Source organism: Motacilla alba, chromosome 12 (assembly GCF_015832195.1).
Source record: "Motacilla alba alba isolate MOTALB_02 chromosome 12, Motacilla_alba_V1.0_pri, whole genome shotgun sequence".
Lineage (NCBI taxonomy): Eukaryota > Metazoa > Chordata > Aves > Passeriformes > Motacillidae > Motacilla > Motacilla alba.
Window position 1 is genome coordinate 9188263 of NC_052027.1, and position 20191 is coordinate 9208453.

At 58.0% G+C, this 20191-nt stretch overlaps 3 protein-coding genes across 10 annotated transcripts; 2 read left to right on the forward strand and 1 right to left on the reverse strand.

Moving 5' to 3' along the window:
- Nucleotides 1-131: 131 nt before the first annotated feature.
- On the reverse strand, nt 132-10368 carry CCDC71 (coiled-coil domain containing 71). 2 transcript variants are annotated; one of them, XM_038148668.1, is made up of 2 exons: nt 10308-10368; nt 132-7893 (listed from the first exon to the last, which is right to left on the reverse strand). In XM_038148668.1, exon 2 carries the CDS (start codon nt 7830-7832, stop codon nt 6666-6668), a length of 1167 nt encoding a protein of 388 aa, XP_038004596.1. In that variant the 5' UTR covers nt 7833-7893; nt 10308-10368; the 3' UTR covers nt 132-6665. The 2 variants fall into 2 exon arrangements, with proteins under 2 accessions (XP_038004596.1, XP_038004597.1); XM_038148669.1 differs by lacking the exon at nt 10308-10368 and adding an exon at nt 8364-10255.
- On the forward strand, nt 10116-14653 carry LOC119705861. Its single transcript, XM_038148671.1, has 5 exons — nt 10116-10733; nt 10807-11192; nt 11818-11978; nt 12381-12513; nt 13963-14653. The coding sequence occupies exons 1-5, from the start codon at nt 10580-10582 to the stop codon at nt 14167-14169; spliced, it is 1041 nt and encodes a 346-aa protein (XP_038004599.1). The 5' UTR covers nt 10116-10579; the 3' UTR covers nt 14170-14653.
- Nucleotides 14654-14789: 136 nt separating this feature from the next.
- Nucleotides 14790-19231, forward strand: KLHDC8B (kelch domain containing 8B). Of its 7 annotated transcripts, none has more exons than XM_038148660.1 (6): nt 14790-15023; nt 15881-16345; nt 16896-17060; nt 17262-17486; nt 17694-17807; nt 18592-19231. In XM_038148660.1, the coding sequence occupies exons 1-6, from the start codon at nt 15005-15007 to the stop codon at nt 18786-18788; spliced, it is 1185 nt and encodes a 394-aa protein (XP_038004588.1). In that variant the 5' UTR covers nt 14790-15004; the 3' UTR covers nt 18789-19231. The 7 variants fall into 7 exon arrangements, with proteins under 7 accessions (XP_038004588.1, XP_038004589.1, XP_038004590.1 ...); XM_038148661.1 differs by having other exon boundaries at nt 17694-17795; XM_038148662.1 differs by lacking the exon at nt 14790-15023 and adding an exon at nt 15141-15194.
- Nucleotides 19232-20191: the final 960 nt, after the last annotated feature.

Below are 20191 nucleotides of genomic sequence, written 5' to 3' on the forward strand. Positions count from 1 at the left end.
GTGTGCCCCATGCAGCATGCAGCAGCTGGGCACATGGGAGACACCATTCCATGGAGCTGACACAGAACTGGGAGCAGGAGCCCAGGGAGGAGCAGTCTGTCATAGCCCAAAGAAAAGCTGGACACAGTGGGTGGTTCTGAGCACCATTTTACTGAAGGGCTGGACACCTGCTAGGACTTCATAACAAAAAGTTCACTTCATTTAAGAAAAAAGACAGTCTGGTTTTTGTCCCATTCCCTTCCAAAGAGTGGAATAATACTAACGCTGTCTTTTCACTAAGCAATGCCATTCCAAAATATACAACATTGAGTGTGGAACAGCCCAGCTTCATATTAACATTAAATATTATTAAAACTTCAGAAACATTCTACACAAACAAATGAAACAGTAAGAAGTTCACTCAAGAACAAGATGGTCATTTGTAAAATCATGATACAAAGTTTGTTACTCGCCCTCCTGCGGGTTGCGGTTGCTGCTCCCCAGCCGTTGCTCGGGATGCCCAAACACCAAGGAATGGCAGAGCGGAGCCACGGCGCCGGTCTCAGCCGGAGCAGGTCGGTCGTGCTGTGCCGTGGAGACGCCTCTCACGGAGATGCTGGTTGGCAGAGAGGCACAAGTGGCCGGGCAGCGCCCACCCAGAGCCCCTGTGCCACTCAGAGCAGCTGCCATGCCTCTGCTCAGGAAATGCTCCTCCTCAGCTCAGGATTGCCGCACAGGACCCAGAAGGAGGAAGGGCATCATACGGTGCCTTCCCCACCACGAACCAACACTGACACTGTCCCAGCCCTGGCCTGGGCAGTGCGGCGGAGCAGGGGCAGGAGGGGAGGTATTTCTGGGGGTAGCTTTGCAGCACCTTCTCTTTTAAAACAGCACCATGTGCCTGTGTCTGTGGGAATCACCAGACACTCACAGGCGCTGCCTGTAGCCACAGGAACACAGGAATGGAAAGGGCTAATTAAGACAATAAGGAGAGAGTCCCAGACGATAATAAGGCCTTTAAGGGACTCTCTGGGGAAGGTATTTCAGAGGCCACATGAGCAGTGCCAGATTGTGAGACCGATGAAGGATGGGAATGAAGGGTCAGAGGGGTGCCTGCTCCAAAAGGACTCCCACTCCCCTGCAGCACCAGTGTCCGTGTACTGCTGCCAGGCAGGGTAGGGGAAGCTCTGTGGCCAGGCAGGGGTGGAGGGAAGACAGTGATGTGGAAAGCCACAGCCTCGGCTCCTCTGTTTGCACATCTCCTGTAGCAGACACAGAAGCAGCAGGCTGCTGGCTGTCCAGGTGCTGCTGGCACCTTTAGCTTTCCTTACTCCCAGCTTCTTGCTTTCTCACCAGCCTTTCTTAGTGCTCCTAAGCAAAGGGAGGGGTCTGGCCTCAGCACCATGGCTTTGGAGGCAGCTGCTGGTCATCCTGCCAGTTCCAGCAGTGTCACAACTACACACAAGCTTTATTCCACACTCAGGGATGACCTGGTGACAAAGGCTGGCCTCTCATGTGTTCTGGGACAAGATTCCTCCGAGGCACCTGGCACCTTCCTAACAGCACCCAGCTCCAGGCAGAACGGGCTGCAAGGAGAGGGAAACCCTAGCATGGTGCTCTCTAGCACAGTCCAGAATGTGAGGGCTCAAGAGCATCCTGCCCTGCTGTGCTCTCCACAGGCTGTGCCAGCCCACCCAGCTGGCAAAGCTGAGGGTTGCAGCATTGTCTGGAAGGTGCCAGATATCCCAAAACTGCTGTCCTCTCCCTGGGCCACTTCAGCTCCTACAAGGCTATCCCCATCTGAGCACAGGAGCAAAGAGGCCAGTGCCCTTTCAAAGACTGAAAAAGAAACTGTCACTTCCACAAAAACCAACCAGCCTGGCTGAGCAGCCGGTGCTCCACAGCTCAGCACCAACCCTGCCAACCACGGCCAAAAAAAGGATCCTCCCACCAAAACCTGCCTTCCTGCCTGGGAAGCTGCCCAGTTCGAGTCACACTGCCCAGCTGGAGATGAGAGACAAACCTGCTCTCCATACCCAGGGATCCCTTGAGCCATGGCCAAAGGCCCAGCTTCTAGACAGGGCAGGGAACTTGGATCCAAAGGGGAAGAACTGCTGGGCTGGCTGAACCCCGCACATGCTGGCGAGTTCCGGCCATGAACACAGCACAAGTCACAATTAAAAGGGCACAAACTCTGTGCTCAATTCCAAAACCCAGAGCCTCCCAGCCCCTCTTGCCGCAGCTGGAGCTGGGGTGGAGAAATGCTGCTGGTGTACCAGGGGGCCTGGAGGACAGGCCACAGCCCCGGGCAGCTGTGGAGCAGGACCACGGAGCCACATGCGCAGCATCACCCATCTGTGCCGTTCTGCTGCCGATTCCCCGGGCATGTTCTTAGCTGGCAACTGGCTGAACTCCATGCAAGGAAGCACCAGGCAATGGGGGGGATCTCAGCCCACTAACCCCAGCCCTGTTAGTATGAGCTGGTCTGAGAGCTGCCCAGTGAGGTGAGCACTCCAGGGAGCACACCTCCTCCACAAACTGAAATACCACTCCTGGGCTGCCAAGCAGGAGTAACAAAATAATCCCTTCTTTTTTTGCATAAAAAAAGTGCTGAAGAAATTCTGTACAAGGATTGCTACAGCAGCTGGCTCATGGGGGATGCAAATAGTTCAGAAGCAGCAGCAGCAACACGCTACATGGCTTGCAGGGAAGAGGCTGAGGAGAAACTTCTGCAACCATAAGCAGTGGCAGATGGTGAAACCTGATCACAGTGGACATGAGCTTCAGAACATTTCTACCAATTAACATTGTGATTTCAACTGGTATCTGATGTCAGCTTCCCCTTCAGCTGCCTGCCGGACAAGCTGCTCTCCCCATGGACCTTGCTGACGGACATCTGAAGCATGCAGGAAGCTCAAGGACCTTGTCTGGTGGAGGGGAAGCATAAACTGCTTCTTGGCAGCTGAATAAAAGGAGAAATTATTTCCAAAAACTCAGTTGGAAGAACAGCCCTTTGACCGCTAGCCGAATCATTTCTCGAAGTGACAGTGGCACAAATCCATGCGTTAAAAGCATTCCTAAGAGAGTCTCCAAAGCTCTCGGCTGTCACAGTGCCCAGAACAACACAGGCCAGGTTAGGCACTTGGATGAATTCAAAGTGACTAATACAGAAACAGGTCTGAACAAGGTGCATACCACATGTTCAGCAGAGACCACAGCGCTCTGGGCAATGCATTTCTACGTGCCTGCCAGTTACTGTTGCAGAGATCCTTGGAAGTGTTAGTCAGCTGCCACAGAGTAACACAGGATGGAAGGGACCTGTGGGGGAGACCTCTGGTGAGATCAGGTCTTAGGTAGCTCTGGTTTGATCAAACCCTTCATCTACCCTAAACAGCAGAGAGCAACATCCACACGGACTGCCTCTGTAGCCTCGTGCACATCAGTGTTACATGCCCAGGACACCAGGAGCATCCACACCTGGGATGAGCCGAAGGACGGGGGAGCCAACCCTCTGCCAGTACTGGCTGGGGGGCAGCAGTTGCTGGCATTGGCACAGAGGCTGTAAAGCCCCTCTATAACAACCTGCAACCCTTTCAGTCAAGTTCCAAAGCACCTGCAAGAGGAAGAAGAGACAACAAGAGGGCAGGGAATGGAGGTTGAGTGCTGCCCTGTCCCTTAGGGCCCTGTGGTCTGTTAGAGATGCGCAGGAGAGCTGCCAGAGAGGGGACTGGTGATGAGCAAGTCCCTGGGCACACAGCTGTGGAGTGCTCACCTCCCTGGCAGCAGTCTCAGTGACTCAGAGGTGTTTCCAAAGCTTGTCTCTCCATGTGGAGCAGAACACCTTTTGCTGGTGGCCTGGGAAGGACACAGGGCAAAGTGCCATCACCAAGCACGCACAGAACTCAGCTCAGTGCTGGGAAAGGCATGGCAGCACTAAGGCTGGATGCTGTGCTGGATTAAGCAACAATACAAGTCAAGTCCTTGACTGGCAGAGACCCAAGCTGTGAAAAACAAGAGGTGATAGAAAAGAGGGAAGAGGCAGGCAGGCAGCAGTACAGCTGGGAGAAGACACACAGTGATGAGGAGGGACATGGCCTGGTAAGTTTGCCTCAGGTGCTCAGCTTCCCACTCAGGCTGGAGGAAAAGCGGCTTCGACCTGGATTCAGCCTTGTTGATGCACGTTGTTTTTCCCAACGGAGGCCAAGTGCTCAGCTGGGACGCCTGTGCTGCATAAGGAGACTCCAAAGACAGCTCTCAGTGCCCTTATAAGGGTCTGGGAACGGGGGAAGCTGCTGAGCAGCCTGACAGCAAAACCACAGGCAGGAGTTCAGAGCCCTCCTCGGGAAACAGCCCAAAAGAGAAACACCAGTGCAGGACTTCAAGACCTGGCATTTGAGAGCGTGGGAATGAGAAAGGTCTGAAGGAGTGGGAACAAAAGGAACAAAGCAATTTTTGGCCAGTTGACAGTGATGGAGAGCCCCTGTTCATCCAGCACCAGGTCAGGACAGGGAACTCTCTGCCAGGGCATTTTAAAACACAGAAGCAGAAGAAAATATTTCCTCCTCCTCGGCAGCCAAGCAGCGGCATTCACAGGTCAGTCTTAAACACTGCAAGTTATGATCTCTGATAGCAACTCAGAACCCAAGTGTGGGGTTCAGGACTTGCAATCATTCCCTGAACCATAAAATCACAGAAGGGTTTGGATTGGAAGGGATCCTAAAGATCATCTTATTCCAACCAACCTGCCATGGGCAGGGACACTTTACACTAGACCAGGTTGCTTAGTGAAAGTGAACCTCCACCCTGCTCTATGTGGGTGAGAGGAGAATCCAGATGCACCTTAGAACACTCAACTTCCCTGCTTTCTCACCCCGTCATGAACCTCCTCTCTTCTCTCCATACCACAGTCTTCCTTTCTGTGCTGGGGATCAGACACTGACCCGTTTTATAAACCACTGAAATCCAACCAGGTGCTTGGGGGGCGGGGCTCAAATATAAGGATCTGGGACTTCCCTGGGGAGCTCATCCCTTCAGCCAATGTCCACAGAGATTACTAGGTCAGACAACTGGTATTTTGAGCTGGTGACAGAATGAGTGGATTACACCACTGCTGCAGACATCTGAGCATACAGAGATATACAGAGCCAGGCCCATACCCAGCCCAATGCCTCTTCCTTTCCCCAGGACACCAGGTTGTCCCTTCCAGGTGACAGCAGCAGCACTAACTGCTCCAATGAGGTGTTTCTCCTGGGATTAGTGGATCCCTCCCTGTGGAGAGCAGAGAGCACAGAGCCGTGTTCCGATCCAACAGTGTGTCCCCGGTGCAGGGAGGTGACAGCAGCCGTCTGCAGTGGTTCTGCAGTGCCTCCTAGGGTTGGCAGAGCCTGCACTCCTTCCACACAGAGCTCTCACACCTGCCACACACCTTCTCACAACATCTCTGATGCCACAGCAAGGCTGCCACCCGCCACATGATGCCCATCTCCCCTCCTACCGCTTCATCCCCACAAACCACAGAAAGCACCTCTCTATGTTTAAGTGCTGGTGTATGTCCTCCCAAATTGTTCACTTTTCTGCTTTAACTCAGCCTCAAGTATCCCACTGAGCTCTGGGACTGGCAGGATGTAGCTAATGCATTCAAACACAGCGTGTGTCTCTGCTGTGGTTTGACTCCAGCCAAAACCAACAGTCTTCTCTAGCGGCACCTGGGATCTGCTCCTGAGCACCCAGCAACAGCGAAGCGGTTACCCGGGGGCAGGACACCACACAGCTCATGCTAACAGTTCCAGCCCTTTGGCTCTAACAGTCACAGCTCAGGATCCACAGCTGCACCTGGGGTATAGGAGAGCAGAGTAATGCTGGGTGCTGAGGAGGAATCCTCCTTGGAGGCAAATCCCTACCATGTGTTCAAAACTTCTGCTACTCACAAAGGGAGGAGGTGCCTAAAGATGTCAGATGTGTGACACTTCCCCACTGTTATGCAGAGGTTATACCAAAAACAGGAGTAAAACTACCAGCTGGTGATTCTCCAGATGGTTTGGCATTCTGGAGACAATCAAGTGGCTACACCGCTGCTGCCTCCGAGCTGCTCAAGGGAGCCCAGGACAGACTGTCACAACCATGAACCACAAAGGAATTCTGGCACCTTTCAACAAAAGGCTAGCTGAAGGGAAGGAGGAACAAAAGCTATCAAACCCAATCCCAAAGGGATGGAGGAAGTGCATCTTCCCACAGTTCCTGGGCCATATGCACATATATGGATATATAGATATATAGATAATAAAGTTATAAAATCTGATCAAAATAAAACCAGTAAATGTACAGCTTGAAAAAGAGCAATATCACAGTGCATCAATGTCATGAGAAAGTCCTGTGTTCTCCCCTGCACAAGAGCCCAGCCTGCCACGTTCAGGGGAGCGTGGTGAGGAGTGAGCTCTCCGGCCTGCTCAGCTCGGTGCTGGCCAGAGTCACCGTCCCACACTCCCGAAACAGGGGTTTGCATTTCTGCAGCCAGTTCTGCACAGCAGTGGCAGACAGGCAGGAACAGCACGAGATTGGGCTGCTCTGTCTGCAGGTTAGTGGGCATATTGGCACCAGAGACACAGAGTCACTCCTAAGCCTCTCTGTGCTCTGGTGCCAGGCTTGTATTTACTTACTTACAAAAAAAAGTGACAAAGTGAAGAAATTCAGGGGGTACTATGAGAACGGGACAAGGGCTGAATTTGGATCACAGGGGACAGGTTGACCCTAAGAATCTTCTGTGCTCTCCTCCTCACTTCATCATCAGAGGAAGAGTTGCCCACCTTGATGGTCCGGAATTTCAGCAGGTTCAAAGTGCTCTGAGCCTGTCGAGTTTTCTTTCGGACAGGAATGCTTTTTGCTTTTTTCCTCTGTGGTGCTTCTTTTGCCTCTGTAGCTCTTCTCTTCTTCTGCCTAGTGTCCTCCCGGTAAGTGCTGCTGTCCTTCCACTCTGTTTTTCCCAGCAGAACTTCCTTATCTTTGATTTGCAAGGTCCTGGGCTGTGGTGCTGTGGTGCAGTCCTGGGACGAGCTGCCTGCGACTCTCCCGTTGAGAACTCCGGAGGCTTTGCAGGCATTGCTCTCCTGCAGCACTCCGCCCTTTGGTCCCTTCAGAAGCTTTAAAGCACGGGTGGCAGAATCGGGTGCTTTCTTAACCAAACGCTTGTACCCCTTGCCTTCGGTTATTTTAGTGCTCTTGCCTGAAGAAAACTGCCTTGGTGGACTTGAAGTCTTGAGGCGTTTAAGGTCTGAGGGAGAGATCCCGAGACGTCCCTGCGTGCACTTGGACTCCAAACATGACGTTGCAGTTTTCAGGGGCACCAGGGCTTCCAGAACCACTGACAGTCTCATAGCTGGATACACATAGCCCACTGTCGCTGCCTTGGATGTGCCACATCCTGTCTGCTTCAAGGAGCTCAAGAGGAGATTTCTGGAATCCCCTTTGGAGACTGGTTGACTGGAGACTTTCAAAGAGCTCGCTGGAATGCTGGTGGGCAAAGGGGCCACTTTTGCCACCGAGTTCCTGGCTGGACTCTGGGTGGGCTCAGTGGTGCTGGCACAGCTGCGCTGCGTGTTTTCTTCCGTCTGACTCGGTGTGACTGCCGTGCACGAGCTGTACCCGTACACATCCTTACTCCTCAGAATCGTGGGCTGGTAGCCCTCCTCCTTCAGGCCTTGGATGAAGGCCACCAGCTGGGTCTCTGTGTCCGAAAGATCCTTGGACATCGGGTTGAAGACTCGGAGGGCTTCCTCCAGAACTTTCTGTCCTGCAGAGGAAATTCTTGACCAGGAATGGACAGCTTTTTCTTCCTCATTGTTCACTGCAATATTCATGGCATTAGGCAAGCAGGTGCTTCAAAAAGGTCCGAATTACTGGAAAAACAACCCTTGACACCTCAAAAGGAGAAAGAAGACAGTTAGCTCACAGCAACTGAAACTATCCAAGTTTTTAATATGGGACCTGAAAGCATTAAGCCCAGGCATGGCTGGTCGCAAACACTGGGTCAGATTCTGGGCTCAACCCAACACAGAAGCATCATCAAGAAAAACCTGTCAGTCATTTATCTCTGAAATAAAACTAAAACATCTCTCGCAAAAATATCCTCCAACCGAAACCAAGATTTCAGGAAATCCCATCCAATCCACCCCAAGATGAAGGACTCCAATGGTTAACTCAGCAAAATCTGCAGCTCGTTTCCAGTTTGAGTTTGACCCACCCCAGCTTTGGATAACCAGATCTCATTTTCCCTGGGAAAAACTGAACCCTCATTGAACCCTTTCCCTGTGCACACACCTCAACCAGCACAACTGAGCCATCTCAACACTAAAAAATGCCTAAGCACTTCAACTGCATCCCAGCACCACCTTCAATTTCTCAGCTTCTTAGCTGATGCTGCTCAAAAATCGATTCTGAGTCCCTTGCCAAAGCTGCAGCTTCCTCCTGGAGACCTGGCAGCAGGGCTGGAGGCTGTTCCAGTTGTGCTTCGTTGATGCTGGACGCTGTGGCAAGGCAGCGTTGCTCCTTGCTGCTCTCTTGTTTGAAGTCCACAACTTGCTGTCACAGCAAACTGGTGTTGGTCCAAGGACACTCGCTGCCAAGCGAGGAGGAAGCAGGAAATTCAAGCAGGGCGGTATGAAGGAAACACACAGCACCAGGGCCAAGTGTACAAAGGCCTGAGGGACAACACTGGGATCACACTCAGGGCACTGTGCAGCTGCCTGCCCAGCATAAAAGCATCAATTATTGCCTTCAATAAAAAATAGGCGCTAAAGGGCAGCCCAGGCAGGACTTGGAAGGGCAGTCCTTCAAGAGAACTCTGATCCTGGTGGCCTCACAGCTCCACAGCTGGATGCTAGATCAACAAAAAATCTTTAGCTTTATTGCTACCTCTCAAAATAATAATGAAGATTCAGTTAAAAACCCTGATCAGGGAAATGCGAGTGGTGTCAGAGACAGTTTTGGAGAGGGCAGTGCACAGGCAAGAAAGCTGTGATGGAGAAGTCAGCGCCTGAGCAGCCAGAGCAAGGAACTGCTCATGTTCCATGTTCCCCCCAGAACTCTGGTCTCAGCACAGCACAGGAGCAGAGCCCGTGCTGCCGCCAGCTGCACAAGCAGGGAAGAGACACAAGCCAAGAGCAGCCACAGAAGGGAAAGCACAGGTCAGTGGGGGAGTAAGAACCTCCACATGACAGACTAATCTCAGTCAAGTGCTCTGCAGACGTCATGGCCAAAGAGGGATTTGGAGGAGGATAATGCAGTCGTTCAGAGGCAGGCGGGGGATCTCCCACGAAGGAGGGGAGGCAGGCAGGGAAGTGATCCCACAGAGCCCCAGCCAGCATCACCAGCCAGCCGTGAGAGCCACCACCTCCAAAGGGACCAAGCAGTGCCAGGCACAGGAAAGCCAGAGAGGGTGTAATGTTAATTTTGACGTGGTGAGGCAGAGACCAACAAAGAAGCACAAGGAACAATATGTGCTCAACAGGCTGCAAAATGGATCATCTTCAGGCCGCAGCAAGCCCAGGAGCAGCTGGGACATCTGAAGGGGTGTTCTGGCTGTGACATTTCATGGGAACGGGACTATCCAACATCCAACCGCTTGGTGCTGTTTGGTGCAGCGCCAGCTGTACTGGAGGAAAGCCGGCCACGAGCAGAGGGACCCCCGTGCAGTCTGTCCCCCCGACAGCAGCTTCCCTCCCGCGACACACTGCTGTGGGGCCGGGAGGCTACGGGAGCACAGCACTCCCTGCGCGGTGCGAGCACAGCACCAGACGGGCGGGGCTAGCACCGGTTTAGAGGCCCGGCTGTCCGAGCACGGAAAGGGCTCTCCCGGTGCGCCGCAGGAGGAAGCGGCTGCCGGCAGGGCCGAGACGCGGGGCCGGGGCAGCCTGTAGAGCTGGAGGCCGGTGCGCAGTCCCAAGGAGGGCTCGACGAGGCCGCCAGGTCCTGGCTCAGCCTCTCCCTTTGGCCCGCCCCTCGGCGCAGGCGATGCCCCTTCCCGAGCGCCCGTCCCTCGCTCCCGCTGCACCCTCCCCAGGGCTCGGCCCGCCGGCCGGAGGGACCCCGGGGCGGGCGGGCCGCCTGGGCCGGCCCCTCCCTGCAAGGCTACGGGAGGTGATTGGTGCAGACGGGGGGTGCGGCACCCGCGCTCGGCCCGCGCCGGCTCCCGGGACCGGGGGGGCGGGGGCCGGGGCGGGGCCCTCGGCGCCGCGGCTCCGCCTCCAGCGCTCCGAGGCCGCCTCAGCGGACGGCTCGGCAGCGCCCTCGCCCGGGAGCCGGCGTGGGGCCCGGGCCCGCCGGCCCCAACCTACCGGCTGCCGCCAGACCCGTGCCCGCCGCTGCGCCGCGCCCGCCGCTCCAACATGGCCGCCCGCGGGGCGCCGGAAGCGCCCCCGCTTCCGCTTCCGGTCCGTTTCCGCGGCCGCGGTCACGCCCACAGCACGGAGCGCGTTCGGCCCCGCCCCCGCCGTGCGCGCGGCAGCCGCGGTCGGGGCCGTGCCCGGGCCGGCAGGGGGCGCCGCCGGCGGAAGCGGCGCGGGCGGAAGCGGCGCCGTCACCAGGTAACGGGGTCGGTGTCGGGGCGATGAGCGGCGGTGCCGGGCGACGGCGGCGCCTGGTTCTGCACGTGGACCTCAACAACACGGTGGTGGTGGCGGACACGGTGACGGGGCAGGCCCCGCGAGCGGCGCTCAACACCTTTCTCAGCACCGTCACCTGGGGCCGCGCCGGGGCTGCCGGTGAGCGCCGGGGCCGGGGGTGCGGGGGACCCGGTGCGGCGGTGCAGGGGCTGAGCGCGTTCCTCTCTTCTAGGCGAGTGGGAGTGGGTGAGCGACCGCCCGTCCCTGCGCCCCCCGTGCCCCGGCGCCCTCAGCTACTACAGCCGCCACGGCCGGGACCCCGCCTTCACCGAGGCCGGCCCGGGCCGCCGCTTCCGTGACCTCCACGCCCGCCACCTGCGGCTGCTGGAGTGGCCGGGCCAGCCGCACGACGCCTTGTCAGTGCCAGGCGAGCCCGGCAAACGCTACCACCTGATCCTGCCCTCCTTCTTCCGCCTCCTGGACACGCTGCGCCGGGATGGCCGGGCCTTCGCTGTCATCTTCAGGACCTTCGGCACCGACCTGCCCCGCGCCCTGCGGGCCGTCAGCAGCGCTCTGGACGGGCAGCACCCCCAGTTCCCTGCCCTGCGGGACGTGGCGGTGAGTGGCACCCTGAGGGTCCGTCGTGGTGGGGAAGGGCAGCCGGATGGTCCCACGGAGACCTTCCCGCATCAGACTGCTCTCCAACTGCTTGGCCAGACGGCGTTTGAAAGCATCGAGTTCTCTGGATTAAGCTGTTAGCTGTGGGGGAGCGTGTGCAGATCCTATGTGGAATGGTCTCCTCTTGGGGTATCCCGTGTTGGACAGAGCATGCCTTCTCCTGAGGAGGGGCTGATGCAGCAGAGCAGGGCTCCCTGGCCCAGAGCCGATCACAGCTGCACTCTCCTCCCCTGGCAGCACACTGGGCAGGAGTGCTGGGAATGAGCTTTAGAAGATGCTTTAGTTATTCCTTGGAGTGTTTTCAGGTAGCAGAGATTGAAATGGGTGCAATGTGCAGCTAGGAGGAAATTCCTTTCCGTCCCTGGGGAAGTAATTTCTTTCCATCCCTGGGGAGGGGATGATTTTTGGTTGGATACATTCCATGCCTCCTCTTGTCATCTTCCCAGCACCATCCTCACACACTGTAGTGGTGGGGAGTCTCCACCCTGCTGCTTGGTGTCTCTGCCAGTGAAACAACCTGTCTGCTTTGGAAACTTTTCCTTCTCCATTTTCTGTGGTCCTGCAGCTCCCTGTGGACCTTACCCCTGGCCAGATACGCTGCAGCAAGAAAGAGGTGGTGCTAACACGGGGAGCAGAGCGTCTGGCCACCCGGGAAGACAGAAGAAAGCTTTACAACTACTTCAGCTCCTTTGAGGGAATTGGAGGCTTCCAAGACCACTTTGACTGGTGAGAAAGAGGGCACTGAGGAAGTGGCCTGGGCATTATCTTCTTTCCTGTGATTCTCTTAGTTTCTGCGGTAGCTCCTAGTTTTGAAGCCTTTATGTTGTTGGGGTCCCTATCACTTAGGCACTCCCCAGTTTGCCTGCGGGCAGCCTGACGGGACTCTTGCGCTCTTCCTGAGGTTCTCAACCCCTGGTGTACCTCCTGCTTTTCTCCAAAGGCCCCCTGATTTGTCACCTTAATGCAAAATGCCTCATACCTAGGAGGGTGTGGGCAGCAGGACAGGACATTCTCCATCCTGCTTCCCTGGCTCAGAGGGTGCCCTGGGCCTGCAGCACAGTCTGCCGTTACCTGGGAGCTCTCACCCTCTCCCTGCCGTGACTGTTCCTTCTCCACTTACTATTTCAGGTGGGCCAGAAATCAGTTCTCTTCCCAGGGTGGGAAGCCCCTGTGGATAGACCCCCACGATCCTGACATTCACCACATCTTCATTGATGACAACATCCGGCTGGACGATGGAGACACCATTGTTCACCCCCAGGTAGGTGGCTGAAGGCCCCTCTGGCACCACAGCCTGCACTAGGGATGTCCCTGGCAAGGTCAAATATGTTTTGTCCCCTTTGCATGAGGCTGCAAAGGGAGGTCAAGGCATAGCCCTGATGTCGCTGCATCCTGTGCCACCAGTGTTGGTGGCAGCGATGCTCAGGGACGGTGAGATCAGCCGTCAGCAATGCACAGCAGATGCTGGCTGCCTCTGCTCCCCTCTGAGTCAGCCCCGTGCCTGGAGGCAGCAGCAGTGATCTCAGGGCTGCCAGCCTTGTCACCTGCCTGAATGAACGGGCAGTGTTTGTGGGGAGCACACTTGGGAAACAGAATGTTTATGCAGAGAGAACCGTGCGTGGCCGTTGGACAGCTGTCAGTGCTCAAACAAGAGCTGCAGGTCCATGGGTGATCCTCAACCCCTGCCTGTTTCCATCCATATGGAGACGGTGCAGGGGGGGGAAACATGGCAGCCAGTGAATTGTCTGCAGTGTTTGGCAGGCAGCCTGGGAATGGCAAGGGGTGGGATGCTCATGGGATGTTCCCTTCCATACAAGCTTTCTCAGCTTACACATTTGTAGCTGGTGGCAGGAATTGTTGCTGCCTGGACAGACCTGTCTGGAACAGGCTTTGGTCTGTGCCATGCCTGGTTGAGGGGAGCCTCTGCATGCAGATTTGCAGCAGCTGGAGTGTGGCTCACACAGCTCCACTTGCTGCGTTTCAGCATCAGGCTATTTGTCTGATCAAGAAGTTCCTCCTTTGGCATTGGTAACCTGCCTGGCTGGTCAGTCAGGCTGCTGTGCTAATCTCATGGCAGCCACGCAGCCAGCCCTGGGGCTGCTCCCACGCTGGATCACACAGGTAGGATCCAGCTATGGTAGCAGCAGACCTCGTGGGAGTCTGGGCAGCAGCCAAGCATCTTCCCAGCAGGGCTCATCGTCACTGCTGGGACCTTGCTGTCCTGCAGCCAGGATCAGTAGGTGGAAAGCCATTCTCCCCTCTTGCATCACCAGCTCTGCAGGGCTGTCCTCATTTCAGTGATGGTGACAGAGCAGCAGAGTGAAACAGATTGCCAGGTGTCTTTAAGCAGGCTATGGTGAAGACCAGAAGGTGAAGTCCCTGTTCCATCCTGTGGTAGCTAGAGGAAGAGCTGTTGGCAGAGGTTTGCCTGGAGTCAGCTGCTCCACTGAGCTGTTTTCTTCCAGCTGCATGGTGTGGCCTGTTTCCTTAAGGGAGCACCAGGCACATGGGTGACATGCTGGTTCAGAGTCAAAGGCAATTTCTGGGAGAGGGGGAAATCTCGAGAAATTTCACCTGCTGTTGCAGTGGAGATAGGATCACCCTGCCCTCTGCCCCTGACACACAGCCAGCATGGAGGCGCCTGGCTGAGGGGAGGGCAGAGCGCGCCACGGGGTGTGTGCATTGCTGCCAGGCTTTGCTCTCCCTGCAGGTGTTCTCGGAGCAGGGCAGCAGCAGTCCCAGGAGCGTGCCCACCTCAGCTCTGTACAACATTTGCCTGGTGCAAACCAATCTGCTGGAGGCCATTGCTGATGAGGACTATTTCCTGCGCTGTGTGAGGAGGTGCGAGGAGAACTATGACCGCTACCTGGCCTGCATGGAGAAGGACACCCCAAGCCAGCAGTGGGATGGACAGTGATACCACCTCATGGGGCTGAGTGGCTCCACACTGGGACACCACCCGCTTCCTGCTGCATGCAGTCCAAGTCCCAGGCGGGCTCCTACTTCAAGCTGTTACCTCTCCAATGTGCAATGTGGGCGTTCAGTCCTATCAGGGCCTTCCATGAGCAAACACAAGCGTCCTGGAAGCTTGTGTGGTGGGATTCTTGGAGAAAATGGTTTTCCAGTCTTTGGCAGTGTTGCCCGTGGTGCCCACTTCTGCATGAGGGCTGGGGCTCACCGTCCCTCTGCAGTCACCAGGCAGGTCCCTTCCACCATACTGTGATGCAGACAGCCTCGCAGTGTTTGCACCTCACTTCCTGCTCCTGCAGTGATGGCTGGTGCAGAGCAGGTGCCAGGATGAGTACAGTGTTATCAGCAGCATCCCCAGGTGCCATTTGTGGTGTGGTGATCTCGGCAGATGCCTTGTCACTTCTGTTTTTAAAGCAAACCTTTTTAGCTCATTTCTGTGTGAGTTTCCTGCCTGCCCTTGGCTCTGCCTGTGCTGGTGGGTGGGAAGCGCCTTTTCCAGCGTGTTCATTTGCCTGGCTCAGCCAAGTGGGGACAAAAGTGTTGGTGGAGGGTTTGAGACCCATGTGCACCTTTCCTGATGCTGCTGAGAGACCCCAGCAAGGTCGTGCTCAGAGTAGGGCTGAGCTCATGTTCTGTCCCTGCAGTGGTGACAGGATAGGGGTCATCTCTAGGGTAGGACGGTGGGTTCCCGACTCCTTGAGCCCGGCCCTGTGTGGCTCTGGCATCGGCAGCATACAGCAAGGGAGGGCAGAGCCAGGGTCTCTCCAGCCCCTCTCCCTGCGATGGTTCCTTCCTGGCCAGGTGAACGCGGCAGGGCACGGCGGGCCGGTGGCACCGGGAGGGCCGGGCGGAGGGGAGCGGGGCACAGCAGGGGGGCCGGAGCGGACGCGGCGCCGCCCCCACCGGCAGCGGGCGGGCCCGGGGCGGGAGGAGGCGCGGAGCGGCGGGGAGAGCGGCGGAGCGGGCGGAGAGGTGAGTGCGGTCCTGGTCCCAGTCCCGGTCCTGGTCCCTGCCCCTGTCCCTCTCCCAGCGGCGGCGCGGAGCGGAGCGGGCAGTCCGGGCACGGCGGAGCGGCCGTCCGGGGTTGCGGGCGGGCATCCGGGGAGCGCCGGGGGTGCGAGCGTTGCAGCGGGAGCCCGGGGGACGCCGGTGCCAGCGAGCTGTGGGCGGGAGCCCTGTGGGTGCGGGCTGCGGGGCAGTGCGCCGGAGCGCCGGGGGTTGCGGGCGGGAGTGCGGGCAACACCGGGGTGAGGACGGTGCGCCGAGAGCAGGAAGCTGGCGGGGTCCGGATTGCGAACGGAAAGCCGCTGCGGGGTACGGACCCGGGGATGCGGGTAGAGAGCCCCGGGCGCGCGAGGGTCCCGGTGAGTGCGGGCTGTGCACCAGCAGCACCGGGTACTGGCAGTCCGGGGTGCGGGAACCTCGGGAAGCAAGAGCGCTGGTACGTGCGGGCAGAGAGCCCCAGGGAGTGGGAGCCCGGAGGGGGCGGACAGGGAGCCGTGGAGCGCAATCGGGAGCCGGAGGGGGTAGGCAGGCAGCCCGGGGTGCAGTGCGGAGCCCCGCGAAGCAGGAGCTGTCGCTCCGCCAAGGGGAGCTGGCTAGCCGGGACTGGGGGAGCCACGGGTGCCTGGGCTCTGACTCGGATGCTCTCCCCGCAGGAGGCCGTGGGCCGGACCAGCGGCGAGCCGGGCCGGATGGGCGGCACGGCGGGGCCAGAGCCCGGGCACCCCCGAGGCGGCTGAGCTGGCCCATGGCGGCGGGCGCGGGCGCCTTCGCGTGGGCCACCTTCCCCGCCATGCCCACGCGGCGCGTGTACTGCAGCGCCGCGCACCGCGACGGGCAGCTCTTCGTGCTGGGCGGCTGCGGGGGCGGCGGGAGAGCCCTGGGAACTGCCGAGGTGCTCGACCTCCAAGCCCAGCGCTGGACCACGCTCCCACCGCTGCCCACGCCGCGGGCTGGCGCTGCCGTCCTTGTCCTGGGCAAGCAGATCTTGGCGGTGGGCGGCGTGGATGCGGCACAGAGCCCCCTCGCCTCCGTTGAAGTCTACCACGTGGATGAGGGCAAATGGGAGAAGAAGGCGGCATTGGCTCAGCCCTCCATGGGCATCTCAGCTGTGCAGAGAGGTGAGAGATAGGAACGTGTTGTGACTCTTGCCCAAAGTTTGCTGAGTCTTGAAGTCTTGGTACAACGCAGCATGCCAGGAGCCAGGGTTGGTCCCTGCATGTGATGCCCATGTCTGCTCCCTGGACAGGGATGCTGTGGCATGGACCAGGCTGCAGTGTGGTGGGCAGGGCAGAGGAGATGTCAGGACAGTGGTGGGAGCGGGCAGGGGTGCCGGCCGCACTGGCAGCAGGAGCAGGATTTGGCAGTATGGCTGTGTTGCCATGGTGTCTCCAGGGAGATGATACTGCCGAGAATAATTAGAGGATGGCCCTGTGCTCTTGTCTGTGCCTGATGGATGGGATGGAGAGGAGGGCGAGAGGGTCCCAGTGCAGTCAGGACATTGCCAGGCTCAGGCCTGGCTGTACTCACTGTCCCTCGGCTTCCCTGGAGCAGCATCTGGCTGTGGGGCTCGGCAGTACCACTGCTGCCTGCCCTGGAGGGCATGGGGGGACTCCCAGCCCTTCGATGCTGCCCACAGATCCCCCTGCCTCACTGCTGCCTCTTTTCCAGATGGGGCTGTCTACGCACTGGGGGGAATGGGTGCAGACACCTCTCCCCAGGCACTGGTCCGTGTCTATGAGCCGGCAAAGGACCACTGGCAGCCCCTACCCTCCATGCCCACACCGTGTTACGGGGCCTCTGCCTTCCTGCAGGGAAACAAGATCTTCGTCCTGGGTAGGTGCTGCTGGGGCAAACCGAGCATCCCCTGTGTCTCTACCCTCTTCTTCCTCTGTTCCCAGGTCAGAGAATGACCTGGTGCACCCTAGGGTGGCTCCATGGTGCCCAGCGCTGCAGCCAGCAGGCCCCGTCCTGCTTGCTGAGCACACCAATGGGGCCAGCTTGGGGCACTGGCAGCTACATCTCCTCTGTGCACAGGAGGCCGGCAAGGCAAGCTGCCTGTCACCGCCTTCGAGGCTTTTGACCTGGAGACAAGGAGCTGGACACGCTACCCCAGCGTGCCCAGCCGCCGCGCCTTCGCCGCCTGTGCCATGGCTGATGGAGTTGTCTTCAGCCTGGGTGGGCTGCAGCAGCCAGGGCCCCACAACTTCTATTCCCGTCCCCATTTTGTCAACACCGTGGAGATGTTTGATCCTGCGCAGGGTGAGCTCCATGTCTCTGGGTGAAGTGGGAGCATCTCCTGTGGGTCCGGGATGATTCTGTGGGTTGGTGAGGGGTGTCTGTGCCTGAGAGACCTGATTATCTGGGCTCTGAACATCAACCCCTTGTACCCATGGTCCCAGGGAGTTCTGGCCTTGGTGTATAGAGGGGAAACCCCAGCGGGTGATGCTCACTCCCTCTCCTACCCAGGTGTGTGGAGAAAGCCAAGCCGAACCATCCGTATGAAAGAGAAGAGAGCTGACTTCGTGGCTGGATGCCTGGGAGGAAGAGTGGTGGCTGTGGGTGGCCTCGGTAATGCTGGGGGTAGGCGTGTGGCCATGTTCCCCTCCCCATTCTTTGGGGCACATCAGTGATCTGTATGGCAGTAGGGAGGTTGGCTGTGCAAAGCCAGGGGATTACTGCACCACTGTTGCAGCAATATCTCTCCGTGTTGTCACAAGTGCCGGGGAGACCCTACTGCCCTGTCCCACTGGCTGACCCACTGTGCCTCTTGCCCCTTTCACTCCCCAGTCAGGCTTTTCCCTGCTCATGTGCAGTGTTCTGGGCTCACACAGCCCATGGTGGCTCAGCTCCATTGTGCAGGGTTGCAGTGCTGCATCCCTCTCCCAAGAGAGCTGGGGAAAGGTTAGTGCTGTCACTCAGCAGAGGGCATACAGCAGGAAGGGCTGCCTGGGGAGCCTGGTGCCAGCCACAGCACCCCCAGCCCTGCAGTGAGGGCAGCCAGGCCCCCCTGATCGCTGTGGGAACAGGGAATGGTGCTGGCTGCATCCCTGCAGTGTGGCATTGCTCCTGAGTCCTGCCGCAGCTGGAGCTGCCTTATCCCTGCAGAGTGCTGGCACGGGGAGGGGGGGAGGCTGAGGAGTGCCTGAGGGGGCAGAGCCAGCAGGTGTGGCATTAGTGCCAGCAGCCATCCCTATGGGGACTCTGCTAATCCTCTTGTGCCCCCACTAATTGCCTCTGGGATCTCAAAGCCTGAGCAGCTCAGGGCTCCTGTTGAGGCATCAAAGGGATGTGGAGGGGGAAAGGCAGAGCCTGGGGTGAGGGGCGGGGAGCTGCACAGAGGCTGATGTGGTTCTGTCTTCCACAGGGAACCAGTCCTGCCCACTGGACTCAGTGGAAGGGTTCAGCCTCTCACAGAAAAAGTGGGAGCTGCTGCCCCCCATGCCCACTGGCCGCTGCTCCTGCTCCAGCTGCCCAGCACCCAGCCTGCTCTTCATCATCGGCGGTGTGGCCCAGGGTCCCAGTGGCGCTGTTGAGGCTCTCTGCCTGCGTGATGTGCCCTGAGTGGGACACCGGGGACCAGCCCTGGCCAAGCACCAAGTGCCTGAAGACGGGGACAGGGTGTGTGAGCACCCGTGTGTTCACCCAGTGTGACCTGGCTCCAAGAAGCCTCTGTCCCATGATGCCAGGCACCAGAGCAGCTGCGGTTTTGGGAACTCCCAGCTCCTGCAGCGCTGTGGCAATGAAGCCCAGGGCAAACTCCTGCCTGGTGGGATGGCCATCGCCAGCAGCGTGGAGGGAGCAGCGGTGGCAGGACTGCCGCTGGCCTCACTGCCCTGTCCGGCCCCATCTGTGCCACGGCGTACCTGTGCCGTGTGTGTAGCAGTGAGTGCTGTGTCGTCGTAGACCCAGTCGATGTCCCATGTAGCACAGAGGTGCCCTGTAGCTCAGTGCCTGGGAGGTGATGTAGCACCTCAAATAAATGAAACATGTGGAGTTTTATCCCACTGGAGTCATGTTGTCTCTGCTTATCCTACTCCAGGCAGACACATGCTGCAGCCTGTCAGGAAAATCCCTGCCAAGGCAGAGCTCAGTGACCCCATACGGTGGAGCAAGGGTAACTCTTGTTCTCCCCACCTCCAGGGTGAGCAGAGCAATGTGATGGAGAGATCCAGTCCCTGTTTGGAGAGGGGGAGATAAGCAGTGGCTCTCCTGCCTTGGCACAGCCTTGTTCCTGCTTGGCCTCCTGTGGGTGAAGAGGCTGTGGGGGGATGAAGGCAGCAGCAGCAGAGGGACTTTTTTGAAGGTACTCTGGGTGTGAGAGAGGCAGGGAGTGTTGAGGGCTGCCAGAATCCTGAGAAGAAAGAAGAGATGCCCAATGTCAGGGCTCGTGGGCCCTATCCAGCACCACAGCCCCATCTCAGAGGATGAACCATGGCTGGTGTGGGAGAGAGCTGAGTCCAACTGTGTCCAGCTTCTGTAGGCAGGAGCACTGCAATCCTGCTTACTGGCAACCAGGAAGGGAATGTGAGCTCCATACTGGTTGTGTCTGTGGGTGGTGTTTAGGGGTGCGCTGTGAGATCAAGGGAGGTGACACTTGAATTACTCAGTGCTATGGGCTCACCTGAGCCTTGCTGCTCTTGGCTCCACACAGAGTCTCACACCCAAAGCAGGTGAGGGATTTGATCCTTCACTGGTACATTAGAAAGATCTCACAAGTCTGGGTAAATATCAAGTACAGATGCCTGACCTTTCAGAGAAGACAGCCAGCTTGAGCCTCAGGTGGGCTGCAAGGCTGTAGAGACAGGAGACTGAATCCCATCAGAGTGTGCCAGCATCCAACACACTGCTGGGGCAGGCTGTGCCATGTCCTGGGGGCATCACAGCATGGGAAAAGTTGGAAATTATTAATAAAAGAGCATTCAGAAGATATTTTCATGTTGCTGCTCCATTGCCTCTGGTGCCCA

Excerpts from the sequence above, each read along its gene's own strand:
- KLHDC8B (XM_038148660.1), top strand. Across the intron at positions 16,346-16,895 it reads CATCTCAGCTGTGCAGAGAG|ATGGGGCTGTCTACGCACTG; the intron begins GTGAGAGATAGG and ends CCTCTTTTCCAG. Across the intron at positions 17,487-17,693 it reads GATGTTTGATCCTGCGCAGG|GTGTGTGGAGAAAGCCAAGC; the intron begins GTGAGCTCCATG and ends TCTCCTACCCAG.
- LOC119705861 (XM_038148671.1), top strand. The coding sequence starts at position 10,580 with ATGAGCGGCGGTGCCGGGCGACGGCGGCGCCTGGTTCTGCACGTGGAC. Across the intron at positions 11,193-11,817 it reads CTGCCCTGCGGGACGTGGCG|CTCCCTGTGGACCTTACCCC; the intron begins GTGAGTGGCACC and ends GTGGTCCTGCAG. Across the intron at positions 12,514-13,962 it reads ACACCATTGTTCACCCCCAG|GTGTTCTCGGAGCAGGGCAG; the intron begins GTAGGTGGCTGA and ends CTCTCCCTGCAG.
- CCDC71 (XM_038148668.1), bottom strand. The coding sequence starts at position 7,832 with ATGAATATTGCAGTGAACAATGAGGAAGAAAAAGCTGTCCATTCCTGG.